The 15,673-nt window shown below is 60.0% G+C and overlaps 2 protein-coding genes across 3 annotated transcripts; one reads left to right on the top strand and one right to left on the bottom strand.

Moving 5' to 3' along the window:
- Window positions 1-1,001: 1,001 nt before the first annotated feature.
- Window positions 1,002-6,026, bottom strand: B3GALT4 (beta-1,3-galactosyltransferase 4). The gene has a single exon (XM_044984014.1). It carries the CDS (start codon window positions 5,992-5,994, stop codon window positions 4,942-4,944), a length of 1,053 nt encoding a protein of 350 aa, XP_044839949.1. The 5' UTR covers window positions 5,995-6,026; the 3' UTR covers window positions 1,002-4,941.
- A 5,975-nt stretch (window positions 6,027-12,001) lies between these two features.
- PFDN6 (prefoldin subunit 6) lies at window positions 12,002-15,533 on the top strand. Of its 2 annotated transcripts, none has more exons than XM_044983544.1 (5): window positions 12,002-12,146; window positions 12,231-12,324; window positions 14,775-14,845; window positions 14,928-15,052; window positions 15,343-15,533. In XM_044983544.1, exons 1-5 carry the CDS (start codon window positions 12,042-12,044, stop codon window positions 15,461-15,463), a joined length of 516 nt encoding a protein of 171 aa, XP_044839479.1. In that variant the 5' UTR covers window positions 12,002-12,041; the 3' UTR covers window positions 15,464-15,533. The 2 variants fall into 2 exon arrangements, with proteins under 2 accessions (XP_044839479.1, XP_044839480.1); XM_044983545.1 differs by having other exon boundaries at window positions 12,076-12,147; window positions 12,242-12,324.
- Window positions 15,534-15,673: the final 140 nt, after the last annotated feature.

Here is a 15,673-nt window from a genome sequence, read left to right as displayed (position 1 = left end):
GGGACCACACGGTGGAGCTGGAGCCGTTTATCACAGGGAGTCCCCGGGCTGGCTGAGAGCCCGCCTTCAGGAATGGCGACACGCTGCCCGTTCACTTCCTCGCCGCAGGTTGGGCGACTGCTGGCTTTGCCTCCTAGCAATGCCCCTCAACGGCCACTGGCTGGGCTCTGAGACACGGCTGTGCAGGCCTAGTGCTCTCGCACGGCTCTGGGACTGTCCTGGGGGACCCCTTCAGGCTATCAGCCCCCTGAGCTCTCATTGGGCGTCAGCTCCTGGGGCTGACCCTCAAAGCCTTCAGCATCCCTCCTTCAGGCTGAGCGCGCCCCTCAGTGACCCGGGGAAGACTTGCACCCCCAAAGGTGACTCTCAACCAGCAGTGTAAAAGCAGAAAGGTTTATTAGATGTCTGGAACACCACGTAGCAAGTCTTTAGTTAACACAGGCAACGGAAAGTTACAGCCAGGTGGATCTGGATCTGTCCAGAGCCCTCTAACTCCTCTTTAATCCCAGTCCAGAAGCTTCTTTCCTGCCTCCAGCAGCCCACACTTAATCCCCCCGCCCCTTGTTAAGCATGCAGCACAGGGGGGAAACTCACATCCTGGGGGCCATGCATCAATGTTCACATCCCACGTCCAGCAGTGCCCGGCCCAGGGAAGCTAGTGATCCACCCACCGGCCCCTCATGGGCCAGCTGAGGCTCGTGCATACGCTAAGGACTTAGACCTCACCTGCTGTGTGGGGCTCACCCCCTGGCTGGCGGGAAGCCCGGGTTCCCTTTGGCTGGTGACAAATCCCCAACCCCCGTTGTTAGCGTCGCTCGCCGTAACACCTCAGCTGGCATCTGTACGTCCCTGGCACAGTGCTAGGCCTGGCCTGGCCCAGCAGGAGCCGGCGGTGATCCCTGCCCCTTGGCACTGAGGGGCTTGGGGCACATTAACCCATGGGTTGGTGCTGAGCCCACGTCTCAAAGGGCTCGGATGTTTCTCTGGCTCTGAGGACTGGCCAGCGTTAATGCTGACAACGGACAGGGCTCGCCAAGCCTGCCGTCCCCACCCACTGCCAGGGACCCCAAGGGGCAGGTACCAGCTCCTTGAGGGACAGGGGGGGCGCCTGTCCCCTCCCTGCTAATTACAGAGTCTGTTCCCACCACCACACCCCATCCCATTCAGTCTATGTCCCGGCGCCTCCCCAGAGCTGGGTGCAGCACAGGGCCCTGTTCCCTCTCTACTCCGAACTCGGGGGTACATTCGTGGGAACCCACATGAAAAACCCTCTAAGCTTATTTCTACCAGCTTAGGTTAAAAACTTCCCCAAGGCACAAATTCCTTTCCTTGTCCTTGGACTGTATCGCTGCCACCACCAAGTGATTTACACAAAAATTCAGGAAAAGGGTCACTTAGCATCTCTGTGCCCCCAAAATATTCCCCCTTCACCCCCTTTCCTGGGGAGGCTTCAGAATAATCGACCAACCAACTGGTGAGCACAGACCACACCTTTTATCTTTAGGACACTAAAATCAATCAGGTTCTTAAAAGAAGAACTTTTTATTATAAAGAAAAAAGTAAAAGCATCACACCTGCAAAATCAGGATGGAAGGTAACTTTACAGAGTAATAAAAAGATTTAAAACAGAATTCACCCTCTGGACTCAGCTTTACAGTTACAAAAACAGGAATAAAACTACCTCTTAGCACAGGGAAAATTCACAAGCTAAAACAAAAGATCATCGAACACATCGCCTTGCCTCACGTGTAATTCTTAGATGGCTTCTGCCAGGTATGTTTTCAGGAGATGATGTCCCTGCCTGGCTTCCCTCTCTGGCCGGAGCATAAACAACACACACACCGGATTTGAAGGTATCTGTTTTCCTTATTGGTCCTTCTGGTCAGGTGCCAGCCAGGTTATTTGAGCTTCGTAACCCCTTACAGGTAAAGTGATTCAGTACAGCTGCCCTTATCTCTAGGTTTCTGACAGCCCTCATTGCGTGGCAAGACCCATAAGTGAGAGCAAGCCCCCCCCTCCCCTCCACTGACCAAGATCAGGGGCCCGGTTTGGCTGAGCCCTGCACAGACCCACACTGACACTCACGGTTTACTAGACAAGACAGACAAAGGCAAGAGCCTCATTTAACTGATGGGAAACTGAGGCACAAAGGTGTCTCACACAGAGCCAGGGCACAATACAGGAGTCCTGGTCCCCCCCTCCCCTTCCAACTCTAACCCGCTAGCCCAGTGATATTCAGTGAGAGCGCCCCACTCTTTGGGGAGCCCATTGGCACACGTCTGACAAAAAACACTTGCGCTGCCAACAAATACAGCCCTTGAGTGCAAGGTAAGTATTAGTGATTCTGTCTTCTAACAGGTTTCAGAGTAGCAGCCGTGTTAGTCTGTATCCGCACAAAGAACAGGAGGACTTGTAGCACCTTAGAGACTAAGGTCTCTAAGATTTATTTGCGCATAAGCTTTCGTGGGCTACAGCCCACTTCATCAGCTTTATCAACATTATTACCTGTGTTTGTAGCACTCGCTAATGGGAGAGGTGACAGCGACAAGCATGACGAGTGGGTTGTAGGCGGTCAGGCCAAGGCCCATGCATGTATGAAGATGCTCGTCCCTCAGGTGATTGGGTTTTTGCTAATGTTCATGGCAGAAAACTCAGTTTCGCTGAGTTACATTGGTCCGAAAACGGTTAAAAGCCAGATGCTGGCTATTCTGAAACTGGTCAGCAGACTGCGTCCAGAACTCGCAAAGTCCCGCGTCTCTGGATTCTGCCTTCAAGACAGCTGAGCTCTGGAGCCTTACACTTTCTAATAGAAAGGCCCCTTCATTGATTGAATCAAGAGTGTTCTTTGCTTCAGAAGGGTAAGGTCCACCGGCAGAGACAACAAATAAAATCAAATCCTTGGGAATTTTAAAATTCTCAAATCCCATTTTAAAATTTTTGATCAGATTGTTTAGGAATTCGTGCAGCATTTCCATTGAGGTTTCATCTGTAGCAACAACATGCAATGTGGGAAAGTGCAACATCTTTCCTGTTAAGTCTGCCTGAAAGATTTCAAGATTCCTCTGACAGGCACACACTTTTTCAAACAGATCCCTGGCACTGCTTGCACGACCGTGGAGCTGCAAGCTGAAGGAATTCAAGTGACCAGTAATATCGCACAGAAAAGCTACTTGTGACATCGTTCGTAAATTCCAGGAACTTGAAACCTTATTGGTCTTGTGGTTTGAAAGGATTCTATTATTCCTTTTCTAAGCACACAACACCTGTATCATGCATCCCACTACTTAACCAGCAAAAGTCATGCTGCAACAGGTCACTGAATTCGGCTGAAATGTCTTGTAAGACAGTTTTATAAAGACAATGTCGCAGGCTAGAAGTTGAGCGGATGGGCAGGGATGGTGTCTCTTTCCCTCTCACTGAGGGACCTCCATCTGTAACAAGCAAGTTTACTTTCTGCAGACCTAAACCCATTTTTTTTTCCAAAAAGCCTTTTACCTTTACAAAAATGCTCCTTCCTGTGGGGTAGGTTTCTAATGGTATTAAGCATAAAAATTCTAACTTGAAAATTTCACCATCATAAAAATCTAACAAGTAGCACTGGCTGGCGGGGGGGTCACTTAAATCACTTGATTCGTCCACCGCAGGAGCCATGTGTTTGGTATTTTTAAATCTGAAAGCAGTGCTGATAGTCAATCCACATAAATTACAAACATCAGCCACTCTTTGCACTGCCGTGGAATCAGACAGGGGAACCTGCGTCACACGGGTCACAATGTCAGCTTTGTTTTTACCCCCGGCAAAGAGCTCCTCCAGCGTTTCCAGTGTGTGCTACTTCACAAGCTTGGCATCCAGGAAAGGCCTTTTCCTTTTAGCGAGTGCCCACGTTCTCCAACGAGCGGCAGCTGTTGCTTTCCCCTGTACAGTTGCTGATCTCATGAGACCATTTCAAGTGTGACACAAAGACTTCCGATTTTCCATTTTGTCACATTTTGCAGCACCACCCGGTGGCCAGGCTGCGTGGAAGTGACTGTGCTTTGAGTCAAAGTGGCACCTCCCTGTGGTGACCTTACAGACAGATCCAGTGGTTTGGCTTTGCCTTTAAATGAGGTGGCATAATAAAGAGAAAATCCGCTGTGCAGCTTGGGTTAAATGCTCGGTATTCGCTGGCGACTTTGCAACGTTTACTCCGCCACTCGCATTGGTTTCCGGCTCAATTTACATCACCAATGATCAAACAGGCGGCGTCCCAACTCAGTCGTAGCCGATACTATCGCAGAACCTAAGCTCCAGTACGTTACTTACTAAGGAAGCCATAGGCAGCACATTGCTGGGCATGAATTTAGTTACAAACATTTTTTTAAGGTGAGCTGGTGGGTCACATTTGGCCCAGGGGCCGCCATTGAGCATCACTGCACTAACAGCTGGGGTTAGAACCCAGGAGTCCTGGCTCCCAGTCCCCCCCGGCCCGTGGCTCTCAACCTTTCCAGACGACTGTGCCCCTTTCAGAAGTCTGATTTGTCTTGCGTACCCTCAAGTTTCACTTAAGTTAAAATCAACTTGCTTTCTTAACTCAGCCATAAAAATACAAAAGTGTCACAGCCACTATTACTGACAAATTGCTGCTTTCTCATTTTCACCATACAATTGTAACATACATTGATTGGAATATAAATATTGCACTTGCATTTCAGTGTATAGTACACAATCCAGTGTGAAGACGTCATTGTCTGTATGAAATTTTAGTTTGACTTGGCTAGTGCTTTTTGTGTAGCCTGTTGTAAAATTAGGCAAAGCTCTAGATGTGACAATGCACCCCCTGGAAGACCTTGGTGTACCCCAATGGTACACGTGCCCCTCGTTGAGAACCACTGGACTATACCCCACTTCCCTCCCAGAGCTGGGAGAGAACCCAGGAGTCCTGGCTCCCAGCCCCCGTGTCCCTCACAGACCCTCCAGCAGGGCTAGCACCTTGCACCTCAGCACCCCCAGCCCCCTATGCAGTGGGGTACAGGCTCTCCCTTCTCCCCCCACCATAGCCCAGGCTGCCCCCATCGCCTGAGGGCCCACCTGGTGCACGCTGTACAGCACCTCCCCGTAGCAGCAGGGGTCCATGGGGTAGTGGGTGGATCCAGCCATGCGGGCTGTGTGGGTGGGGGCCAAGCCGGCCCAGCGAGCGCACAGCCCCACGTAGACGTCCTCCAGGGGCACGGAAGGCACGTGGGGGGCGGCCCCCAGCACCCCCAGGGCAGCGTCACCAGACAGCACGTAGGCCGTGCCGCTGCAGTAGGGGGGGAAGGCCCCGGCCGGGTAGGCGGAGACCGGGACGTGGTGCCGATGTCCGGGGTCGCGGTTGGGCTGCACCCGCCAGTGGATGCGGCCCAGGTAGAGCCGGCGAGGGCTGGGCAGCGCCCCCAGGTGGCGGGCCAGGGCAGGCAGGTTGAGGAAGACGTCGTCGTCGACCTTCACCACAAAGGCGGCGCCAGGGCAGTGGGCGGCTGCCCAGCCCAGCAGCATCATGGTCTTGAGGGTCAGGTTGGCGTAGGTGTCGGCGAAGCGGCCCTGCACCAGGTCTCCATGGCGCTGGGACTCCTCCTCCAGCCGGGCCTGCTCCTCGCTCGAGCCCGGCGCCCCCAGGGCAAAGAACGTCCGCACTGGGTACCCCCCGGCCCAGCGGGTGCCCCCCCAGCTGGCACGCACTGCCTGGCGCTGGGCCGTGTGCCCTGGCGCGCTGGCCACCAGCACCAGCAGGAAGGGGGCCCGGGGCTCGCAGCCGTCCACGTTGGGCAGCAGGAAGGAGTCGGAGCCGGGCAAGTGGGGGTCTGCGTGCAGGAAACCTCCCCTGCCTCCCAGGAAGGGGGCCAGTGACCACGATAGCAGCTCCTCTCCTGTGCCCCCAACCAGGAGGCTCACAAGTGCCAGCCCCCCCAGCCCTGCCAGCAGGCCCCGCAGAAGCCAGGCAGAGGGGCGCCGGGGGGGGCAGAGCCGGGGGGCCATACGGGGTAACGGGGGTCAGCAGGTGGAGGAGGTCGCCTGCAAGAGAGAGAGAGAGAGATGGGGGATCTCGCACAGAACAGCTCCCCAGTGCCCCTGCAGCCCCCCAGTATGAGCCCCCCACTACCTCGGCCCACAGCTACCCTCGGGCAGGCAGCGCAGTGGATGGGGGTATGGAAATTTGGGGGGATGGGTGGGGCAAGCAGAGGAAGAGGAGACAGGAGCCGTGGGGGGGCGTGGAGAGGAAGGGGGCAGGGCCTCAGGGGGTCATGGCGGGGGAGGGGCGAGGAGCCTGGGGGTGGGACGCGGAGGGGGGAAGGGGGCAGGAGCCAGGGGGACATGGAAGGGGGCGAGGGGCAGGAGCCGGGGGGGGGCGTGACGGGGGAGGGGAAGGGGGGCAGGGCCTCAGGGGGTCATGGCGGGGGAGGGGCGAGGAGGGGAAGGGGGTGGGACGCGGAGGGGGGAAGGGGGCAGGGCCTCAGGGGGTCATGGCGGGGGAGGGGCGAGGAGGGGAAGGGAGGCCGGCGCCGAGCTGGAGGGGCGAGGGGCAGGAGCCAGGGGAACGCGGAGGGGGGGGCAGGGCCCCAGGGGGTCATGGCGGGGGAGGGGCGAGGAGAGGAAGGGGGGCAGGAGCCGGGGGGACGCAGAGGCGGAGGCGGGAGGAAGGGGGGCAGGTGCTGGGGCGGGTACGTGGCAGGGGAGGGGGCAGGGGGCGAGAGGGGGGCCCGGGGAGCCGCACTCACCTCCCGGCTCCGCTCCGAGTCGCGTCACTCTTCTCCTTCGCCTCGCCCCGCCCCGCCCCCGCCCCCCGGTGGTAGCTCGTGAGCGGTGTGCACGGATGTGTGCAAGGACCGTGCGTGTGCACAGTGAATCCCGCACCTGCCGTGGGCAAACCCAGCTCCCCTGTCACGCGAGCTGCCCTGCCTCGCTGACCGGATTTCACCAGGGGAGCGGCACCCAGGAAAATACAAACCCTTGGGGCGGGGGGGGGGGGGGTTAATGGTGTCTGTGTGCACAGACCATCCACCAGCCCCCCCCCCAGTCACCCTCAACCCTCCTCTTCTCCCCAGCTCTGCCCTCCAGCCCGCCAGGGTGTAGGGGTGGGGGCCCTGGGGGGTTCCCGAAGCCAGCCCCCCCCCCCCAGCAAACCTGGGGCTGCTAGAGCTGGAGTCAGCCCAGGCAGGAGGGGGGATGCCTGGGACGGGGCATCGGGCTGCACAGCACCCGGCAGGACCGGCTCACCAGCCAGGGCCCCCAGGAACACGCCCCACTTGGGGGGTCCATCGCCCCCACAGGAACTGCTGGCACCTGTAGGCTGAGAGCCAGGGCTGCTGGGAAGAGGGGCCGGTGGGGAAGGGATACCAATCGGCCGCTGGGATCCGTAGCAATGGGGGACAAAGCGCTCCCCACCAATGGGGTGCCATTAGCCCCCACCTGGGGTGGGACCATGGGCCTGCAGCGCTCCCCACAGCACTGCCTCTTCCCCCTCCATAGCCCATGAACTGAGCCCCCCCCACACACACACACACACGGCCTGGGAGCTCTCAGGGACAGGGCAATCCCTCCTGCTCGGTGAGAATCCCCCCACCCCAAGCCAGGGAACCCCACGGTGTATGGTGCTATGGGGCGACTCCAGTACACCACCCTCACCCCTCAGGCTATGCTCACCCCCAGCCATCCCAACAGCCGGTCCCCGAGCTGGGCTGAGCGTCGCTGAGAGGGGCTGGATAGGCAGGGCCAGGGCACGGGTGTCTCATTGCATTGCGCTGCCCCACCACTGTGCTGAGAGCCGGCGTGTTGCTAGCGGCACTGCCCACGGGATTAGCCTGACATGCGGCAGGCCCACGCGGAGTAGGCGACGGTGCTCAGAGATGGGGCATTCAAACCAGCCATGGCCCCGGCCCCTGCCCCCTTGCCTGTGGAGGTACCAGAGGCACTGCCAGCAGGACAGAGCCATCTCTGCCCCATCCCTGCACTGAGCATGGAGCTCTGGGGCTGGGGTGGATGGGAAGGACAGAACCCAGGATTCCTGGCTCCCAGCCCCCCCTTTGCTCTAACCACCAGCCCCCACTCCCCGCCCAGAGCCGGGGAGAGAACCCAGGTGTCCTGGCTCCCAGCCCCCCACCCCGCAGCAGTCACAGTCGGACAAGAACCCCCCCACCCCGGGCTCCCAGCCAGGGAGGGGGCTGTGAGGCGCAGATACCAGCCCGAAGCCCAGAAAGGAGCTAGCGGCTCCTGTTCCATCTACCCAGCTCCTGTCCAGGCCTGGGGGCACCTGAGCTGCTGCCATATTGAGGCCACTCCATAGCCTGTGGGGATTCTCCCCATGGCATGTGGGGATTCTCTCCAGGGGGACGTGGGCTCTGGAGACTGGGATAGCCCCCTGCCCCCACAAGGCCAGAGAAGAAGGGAGCCTCTCTCCCCCTCTCGCTCCCTTCCTTCCAGGGCAGCTCCAAGGGGGCTGGGGACTGTTCCCACCTCTCCCCGGATCCCCTTAGGGGCAGGCAGCCCCTGTGACACTGAACATCTCTCCGTCCCACGTTGGCCATGAACATACCTGGCCCCCCCACCCCCACCCCACTGACAGACCCTCTGCCCAAACCAGAGCCAGGCACACTGGGCCCAGATGCCCCAGGTGTAGATAGATTGCTGCAATAAGCAGCTTTGCATAACTGTGTATCATTTTCAGATGACTTTGTATTGTGCCGCTTCATAGACCCTTGTGTTCACTAGTTCCATATACAACCTCTACCTTCATACAACTTTGTATCGAGTCCTTAGATAGAAACTTTGTACTGAGCCTGGTATAATGTTATCGCCCCTCAGGATAGTTAAAGTCGAAGAAAAATGTCTCTTTGCTCAGAATAGAAGCCAGACCCAAGGACAATAAAACATGTCAAGTGGGCTCACTGATGGCCTCGGGGGTTAGAAGCGAGGACCTTCCCTTGGAAACAGCCTCTGTGCAGCACTGGGACAACACCCAGAAGGAGGCGCCACAGATGACCAAGGGCCACGGACAGATTCTGAATCTGGTACAGATTTGCATGAGAGGGAAGCTGCTATAAATGTGAGGTGTCTTGCAGAGGACCCCCAGCTCCACCCCACCCCCATCTAACTCACCTGGCCAGTGCAGGGAAGGGGAGCAGCTTGTTGGTAACAACAAGCCGGAGTGTGATCTAGATCATATGCAGATGATACAGTGTTGATTGATACGTGTTTTACCAAGAAATGTGGCACTTTGCCTTATCCCCCCTGAAAAGATCCTGTGCAGCACTTTAAGTACAACACATGTCCCATCCTCCCCCCGCCCCCCAGTTACAGCAGGAGAGCTGCACCCCCTGAACAAAGACACCCCCTGGTTCTATGCAGGCAGCACCTACCTCCCAAGGGCCCTGGGCCTCGTTTGGCCACCAAACCCGCAGGGCAGCAGCCGAGAGAGATTTGCCCCCCCCCCAGCCCCGGGAGAGTCAGGGAGGGGAAAGAGTCCCCCAGGGAGCCCCCAGCCCTGGGGAGCCCCCCCACAGGAATGTGTAAGAGGCAGGACGATGGCTGTCTAGGGTGCCTGCCCCCTGGATGGAGGGTGAAACTTGGGGTCCCCAAAGCAGCTGCTCCCCAGCATATCCCAACACATCCAGCACCCCCCTGCACCCAGGATGTGGCCAGGTGCCCCTCACCATGAGAGCAGTGACCCCTGGGGTGGGGCAGCCCAGGGGGTCAGGACTGGCACCATCCCTGCTGGATGTGTGCGAGGAAGGAGAAAACTCCCAAGGGTCCTTCCCCGCCCCCACCAGTGGGAGCACCCCTGGCACCGAGGGATCCCACACTTCTAGAGGCCACTGCTGAGGGGATGGGGCAGAGAGGGGTGCAGTGAGGGAGGTGTGGGGGGCATTGAGGGGGCGTGGGAGGGGGTACCTGCAACCTCTCACTCAAGTGTCACTCCTGTCGGTGGCCTGTCACTCAGCACCTCCCTGTGGGCCTCTCCCGCTCCTCAGGGTCGGGAGCCAGGGCCTGGCCTGTCACCCCTCTGAGGCCCCGGGCAGGGCTTGGCGGCTGCGCTCACCTGGCGGGCTGGGGCGGGCAGGATCCAGCAGCTGCAAGGGAGGGACCAGTCGGGGTGCAGAGCCGGCACTTTCTGAGCTGCACCTGCTGGTCCCCTAGAAAATGCCCAAACATGGCCTGTGATTTGAATCATCCCCCCACCCCCCCGGTGGTGCTGGACAGACCAAACAAGAGCTCACATCTGGGACCCCCAAGGGCTGTGCTTGCTGGGGTCTGGAGACAGGACTCAGGGACCCCCCAGAATCGGGGTAGTGGGGAAGCATTTAACCCCCAGCTGCTCTTCCAGGTGGTTAGGTCCTGGACAGCGCTGGCGGTGTCAGGCCGGGGGCGGGGGGGTCCCAGGCCAGCTCACAGTTCCTGCCCCTGCAGCTCACCCAGCCACACATAGTAGGGCGGATGTCGGCAGACCCAGGGCTGCCCCAGCCCGTGGGAGGCTGCCGCTCGGTGTCATCTGGCACCCCTTTGAGCTGAGCACGGGATATAATTACGATGACTGGCCTGGCATTAGGTTGTCTCTAATACAAGAATGACCAAATTAGGACAGGTCTGAATAGTATTCACGTATACAGCATTGCATGGGATACCATATAATGACCACATAACAACGTGCTAGCAGGAGGGCTAGGACGTAGCTGGGATAATATTAATTAGCCTCATGGTACTGCACAAGATATGACATCACAAACGCTGTGTCCGGGATGACCTATGATGCTGGGTATGATGTCATTAATGCCATGTCAGCAACGTGCTGTGACGTCATTGTGTTTTGTCAACGTGCTGTGACGCTGGGTGTGATGTCATTAATGCCCTCTTGGCGATGCGCTATGATGCTGGGTATAATGTCATTGTGTGTCAGCAACGTGCTGTAACTCTGGATGTGATGTCATTGTGTGTTGGCCACGTGCTGGGTATGATGTTGTTGGTGCCACTAGGCCTGAGTAAACCAAAGTTGTGACTTTGGGCCTGAAGTGAACCAAAGTTCTTACATGCTGTGAACTTTAACCAGCCTAAGATGCTAACAGACTGCAAGCAAAATGTGTAGCTGTCAGCAATCTCCGCTTGCAAATGTAGGAGTTTGGAATAGCAGAAGCGGCGGGGAGGAGGGGGAGAGGGGGAAGGAAAATCTGTATGCGTTTGTTCTGTGAAGGCCATAGATAAGCTTGTGCATGAGAACCTTTTCTAACACGCTGAAATGTAATACCTAATGTAGCTGCTGCTGGGAAGGGAGGGGTGAGGGGGAAAACCGAACAAAAGGCTTACACAAACAAGTGGGGTATAAATGCTGGGACCCCGCCTGCGCGCGGGCGTGCAGGATTTGAGAATGCTTTTCTCCCTGACACCTTATTTGGGACTCAAATAAACCTGGTTTTGCTTCTCCACCCTGGTGTGATAATTAGTGCGACGCACACCGGGCAACGAATCCCGCTGTTGCTCCGCCTTGGGCTCTTTGAGCCGGCAACAATGTCATTAATGCCGTGTCAGCGATGCGCTGCGTTACGGGATGTGATGTCATTAACACAGTTTGGGTAACATATGAATCTCATGGCTCTCATGCTCCTGCTGTGGGCCTGGGGAGAGAGGAGGGGGGCTCTGGGATTTAATTACATGCGCCCAGGCAGGTAACTAACTTCCCTCCATGACCCAGGCTCCGCCATCTTTGAACGGAGCGGAAATAGCTTCCTTCCCATTCAGGCACGAGTGGCCACCATCTTGGAACAGGGCGGAAGTAGGCGCATTCCCCTTTCCCCGGCTAGCGATGCTGCCATATTGGAAAAAGGCGGAAGTGTCTTAATCTGCTTCTCGCATGAGCCCGCGAGAAAGAGGCGGAAGTGAGCTGCCCTTCAGGGACCCCATCCGGCGGCCATATTGGAAGCGGGCGGAAGAGAAAGGCTATTTGTCGCCTTCCCTTTCCACCAACCCAGGAGGCGCAATTGGCCTTGATCCCGCAGGGGGAGGAAGGGGACGGGCTCAGAGGCAGGACTACAAATCCCATGGTGCACCGCGGCGCGCGGCGGAAGTGGACTATACCGGAAGCCGGGTGGCGAGGTCGCATGCTCGGAGCGGGGCGGGGCTCGGCGCCGGAGCAGCGGGGAGCGGTAGGTGCCGGTGCGGGTGGGGGGCGCCCGGGAGGGGGGAAGGGACCATGTGCCCCCCCCGCTCTAACCCCCCTCCCCCCGCAGGCGGACCGGACCGGACCGCACCGGACCCTCATGGCGGACCTGATCCAGAAGAAGCTGCAGGGCGAGCTGGAGAAATACCAGCAGCTGCAGAAAGGTACCGCCCCCCCCCTCCGCCGCCCCATAACCGGCCTCGGCCCCCTTCCTCCCCCCCCCATCATCTCCCTGCCCCCGCCATTCCCCCGGGCCTCCCCGCCCGCCCCATAACCGGCCTCGGCCCCCTTCCTTCTCCCCCCCATCTCTCTGCCCCCGTCATTCTCCCGGGCCTCCCCACCCGCGCCATAACCCCTGGACCCCCATAACCCCCCCTTGCCACCCCCCCCCGCCGCCCCATAACCGGCCTCGGCCCCCTCCCGCCGCCCCATCATCTCCCTGCCCCCGCCATTCTCCCGGGCCTCCCCTCCCGCCCTATAACCCCTGGACCCCCATAACCCCCCCTTGCCACCCCATCCTCCCCGCCCCATAACCGGCATCGGCCCCCTTCCTCCCCCCCCCATCATCTCCCTGCCCCCGCCATTCCCCCGGGCCTCCCCGCCGCCCCATAACCCCTGGACCCCCATAACCCCCCCTTGCCACCCCATCCCCCCCGCCCCATAACCGGCATCGGCCCCCTTCCTTCCCCCCCATCATCTCCTTGCCCCCGCCATTCCCCCGGGCCTCCCCGCCTGCCCCATAACCCCTGGACCCCCATAACCGGCCTCGGACCCCTCCCGCCCTATAACCCCTGGACCCCCATAACCCCCCCTTGCCACCCCATCCCCCCCGCCCCATAACCGGCCTCGGCCCCGTTCCTTCCCCCCCCATCTCTCTGCCCCCGCCATTCCCCCGGGCCTCCCCGCCCGCCCCATAACCCCCTCCTGCCGCCCCATCCCCCCCCGCCCCATAACCTGCCTCAGCCCCATCATCTCCCTGCCCCCGCCATTCCCCCGGGCCTCCCCGCCCGCCCCATAACCCCTGGACCCCCATAACCCCCCCCCGCCGCCCCATAACCGGCCTCGGCCCCCTCCCGCCCTATAACCCCTGGACCCCCATAACCCCCCCTTGCCACCCCATCCCCCCCGCCCCATAACCGGCATCGGCCCCCTTCCTTCCTCCCCATCATCTCCCTGCCCCCGCCATTCCCCCAGGCCTCCCCGCCTGCCCCATAACCCCTGGACCCCCATAACCGGCCTCGGACCCCTCCCGCCCTATAACCCCTGGACCCCCATAACCCCCCCTTGCCACCCCATGCCCCCCGCCCCATAACCGGCCTCGGCCCCCTTCCTTCCCCCCCATCATCTCCCTGCCCCCGCCATTCCCCCGGGCCTCCCCGCCCGCCCTCTAACCCGCCCTCCCTATAACCCCCCCGCCCCATACCCGGCCTCGGCCCCCTTCCTCCCCCCCCCCATCATCTCCCTGCCCCCGCCATTCCCCCGGGCCTCCCCGCCCGCCCTATAACCCCTGGACCCCCATAACCTCCTCCTCCCGCCCCATCCCCCTCTGGCCCATAACCCGCCTCAGCCCCCTTCCTCTCCCCCATCAGGCCCGGCCCCGCCCCGCCCCCTCCCCGCCTGCCTGTCACCATCCCCCCCCGCCCCCTCCCGCTGCCCCATAACCCCGGCCCATTACCCGCTCCCCCATCGGCCCATAACCTGCCTCAACCCCCTTCCTCTCCCCCATCATCTTCTTGCCCCCCCCAACCCCTGGGCCCCTATTCCTCCATCAGTCCCCTCCCTGCGTTACCTCATAACCTGTCTCTCACCCCTTCCCCACTACACGGCTCTGCCCTATCATCTCCCTCCCTCCCCCCTTCATTGCCCCATAAGCCCAGGGCTTCCCCTTCCCCCATTGCCCCATAACCCTAAGCGTCTATGCCATAATCCTGGGCCTCCCCTTTCCCCATCACCTTCCACCTCCCCACTAATTCCTGCCCTTAACCCACTGCCACCTTGGGCCCTGCCCCAGTGCCTGCCTCTGAGGACCCTGCACTCTGTCCCACCCCCAATAACTTGCTTGTGTCCTATAGCCTACTGTGCCCTATAATCCATCCCTGCACCTCCTCCCCATAACTCTCTCTGCCCCTTTCCACCCTCTGGGGTCCCTGCAGCCCATTGACCTCCCAGGGTCCCTGCTGCAAACTGCCCCCAGTTCCTCAGATTCCCTCCCCACCTTCATTGCACCCTCCACGTTCCCTCCCCCTACATCCCTGAACCCCACTTCTGCCCTCTTCCCCCAGTTACTCCTAATGTGAATACACAGGCTGGGGAAGGGGCTGCTTGGCAGGGTGAGGTCTCTGATCCCAGTGGGGAGAGCATCCCTGCCCTGGGGTCTCCCTGCCGCCTGAGTACTGGCACAGAGCCCCACTGCGGGCAGAGTGAAGCTGGGTCTCCATGTCCTGCCCCACCCCCCCAATCTCCTCCTGCAGACCCGGGGGTTATTCACCTGTGCTGCACTATAGGAGACAACAGGTTGATTTCTGGGCGGCTGTGATGTGGGCAGGGGTCCCAGCTGTCCCCTATGGGACTGCAGCCCTGCAGCTCATGGGGTCCCTCCGTGTGTGCCCCTCAGATCTCAGCAAGTCCATGGCAGCGCGGCAGAAACTGGAGGCACAGTTGACTGAGAACAACATTGTCAAGGAGGTGAGTTCCCCACTCCTCAATTCTGTACTCCCCCACCCCCCCTCAGCTGCCCCTCACCTCCCCTTGTTCTGCTCCCCTACAGGAGCTGGGGCTGCTGGATGTGACCAACACCATCTACAAGCTGATTGGCCCGGTGTTGGTGAAACAGGACATGGACGAGGCTAAAGCCACCGTCAGCAAGCGGCTGGACTATATTGCTGGGGAGATGTACGTGGGGGGGAGGGGGGTTTCCTGTGTGGAGGGCTGGCTCCCTGCCCCTCCAGCCCCCAGGCAGGGGCACTGGCTGGCTCACAGGATGGGCCCTTCCCCCCTAGGGGGCACTGGTTATGATCCACTCCCAGGCAGGAGCCCTGGCTCGCTCATGGGGGAGGGGGGGGAAATGGGCCTTTCCCCAATCCAGCCCCTTGGTGGGGAGGGGCCTGAGCTCTGGAGCCTCTTGTTTTTGGTCTGGAGGGAGGGTTCTAGGCCCAGCTCACTCTCCCTTTTCCCCCCCACAGCAAGCGCTACGAGCTGCAGATGCAGGAGTCTGAGAAGAAGGCAGAACAGCAGCGGGAGGTGCTGGCCCGGCTGCAGCAGGAGTATCAGCGAGCCCAGGGCAAGGGGGCAGCCAAGGCATGAGACGGTGCTGGGGGGGGCAGGGGCTGTATTTAAGTTTTTCACTGTTTGAAATAAAGAGGTGATGTGCAAACTGATGGCACCAGGCCCTCTGTGCTTCCTCCCCACCCCTTGGTACCCACTCACCAGCCCTGGCTGCCAGCTGGGCTCGTCTCTGTGCCCCTGGCTGCCTGCTGGCAGGGCAGGGCAGAGCACGCTGAGCTTTGGCCCCTC

The sequence above is a fragment of the Mauremys mutica genome, chromosome 12 (assembly GCF_020497125.1).
Source record: "Mauremys mutica isolate MM-2020 ecotype Southern chromosome 12, ASM2049712v1, whole genome shotgun sequence".
Classification (NCBI taxonomy): Eukaryota; Metazoa; Chordata; order Testudines; family Geoemydidae; genus Mauremys; species Mauremys mutica.
This window is presented reverse-complemented; position numbering and strand designations above follow the sequence as displayed.

Bases quoted from the DNA above. Each gene is read 5' to 3' on its own strand.
- B3GALT4 (XM_044984014.1), bottom strand. From the start codon at position 5,994: ATGGCCCCCCGGCTCTGCCCCCCCCGGCGCCCCTCTGCCTGGCTTCTG.
- PFDN6 (XM_044983544.1), top strand. From the start codon at position 12,042: ATGGTGCACCGCGGCGCGCGGCGGAAGTGGACTATACCGGAAGCCGGG. The intron at 12,147-12,230 runs GTAGGTGCCGGT...CTCCCCCCGCAG, and splicing joins CGCCGGAGCAGCGGGGAGCG to GCGGACCGGACCGGACCGCA. The intron at 15,053-15,342 runs GTACGTGGGGGG...TCCCCCCCACAG, and splicing joins GACTATATTGCTGGGGAGAT to CAAGCGCTACGAGCTGCAGA.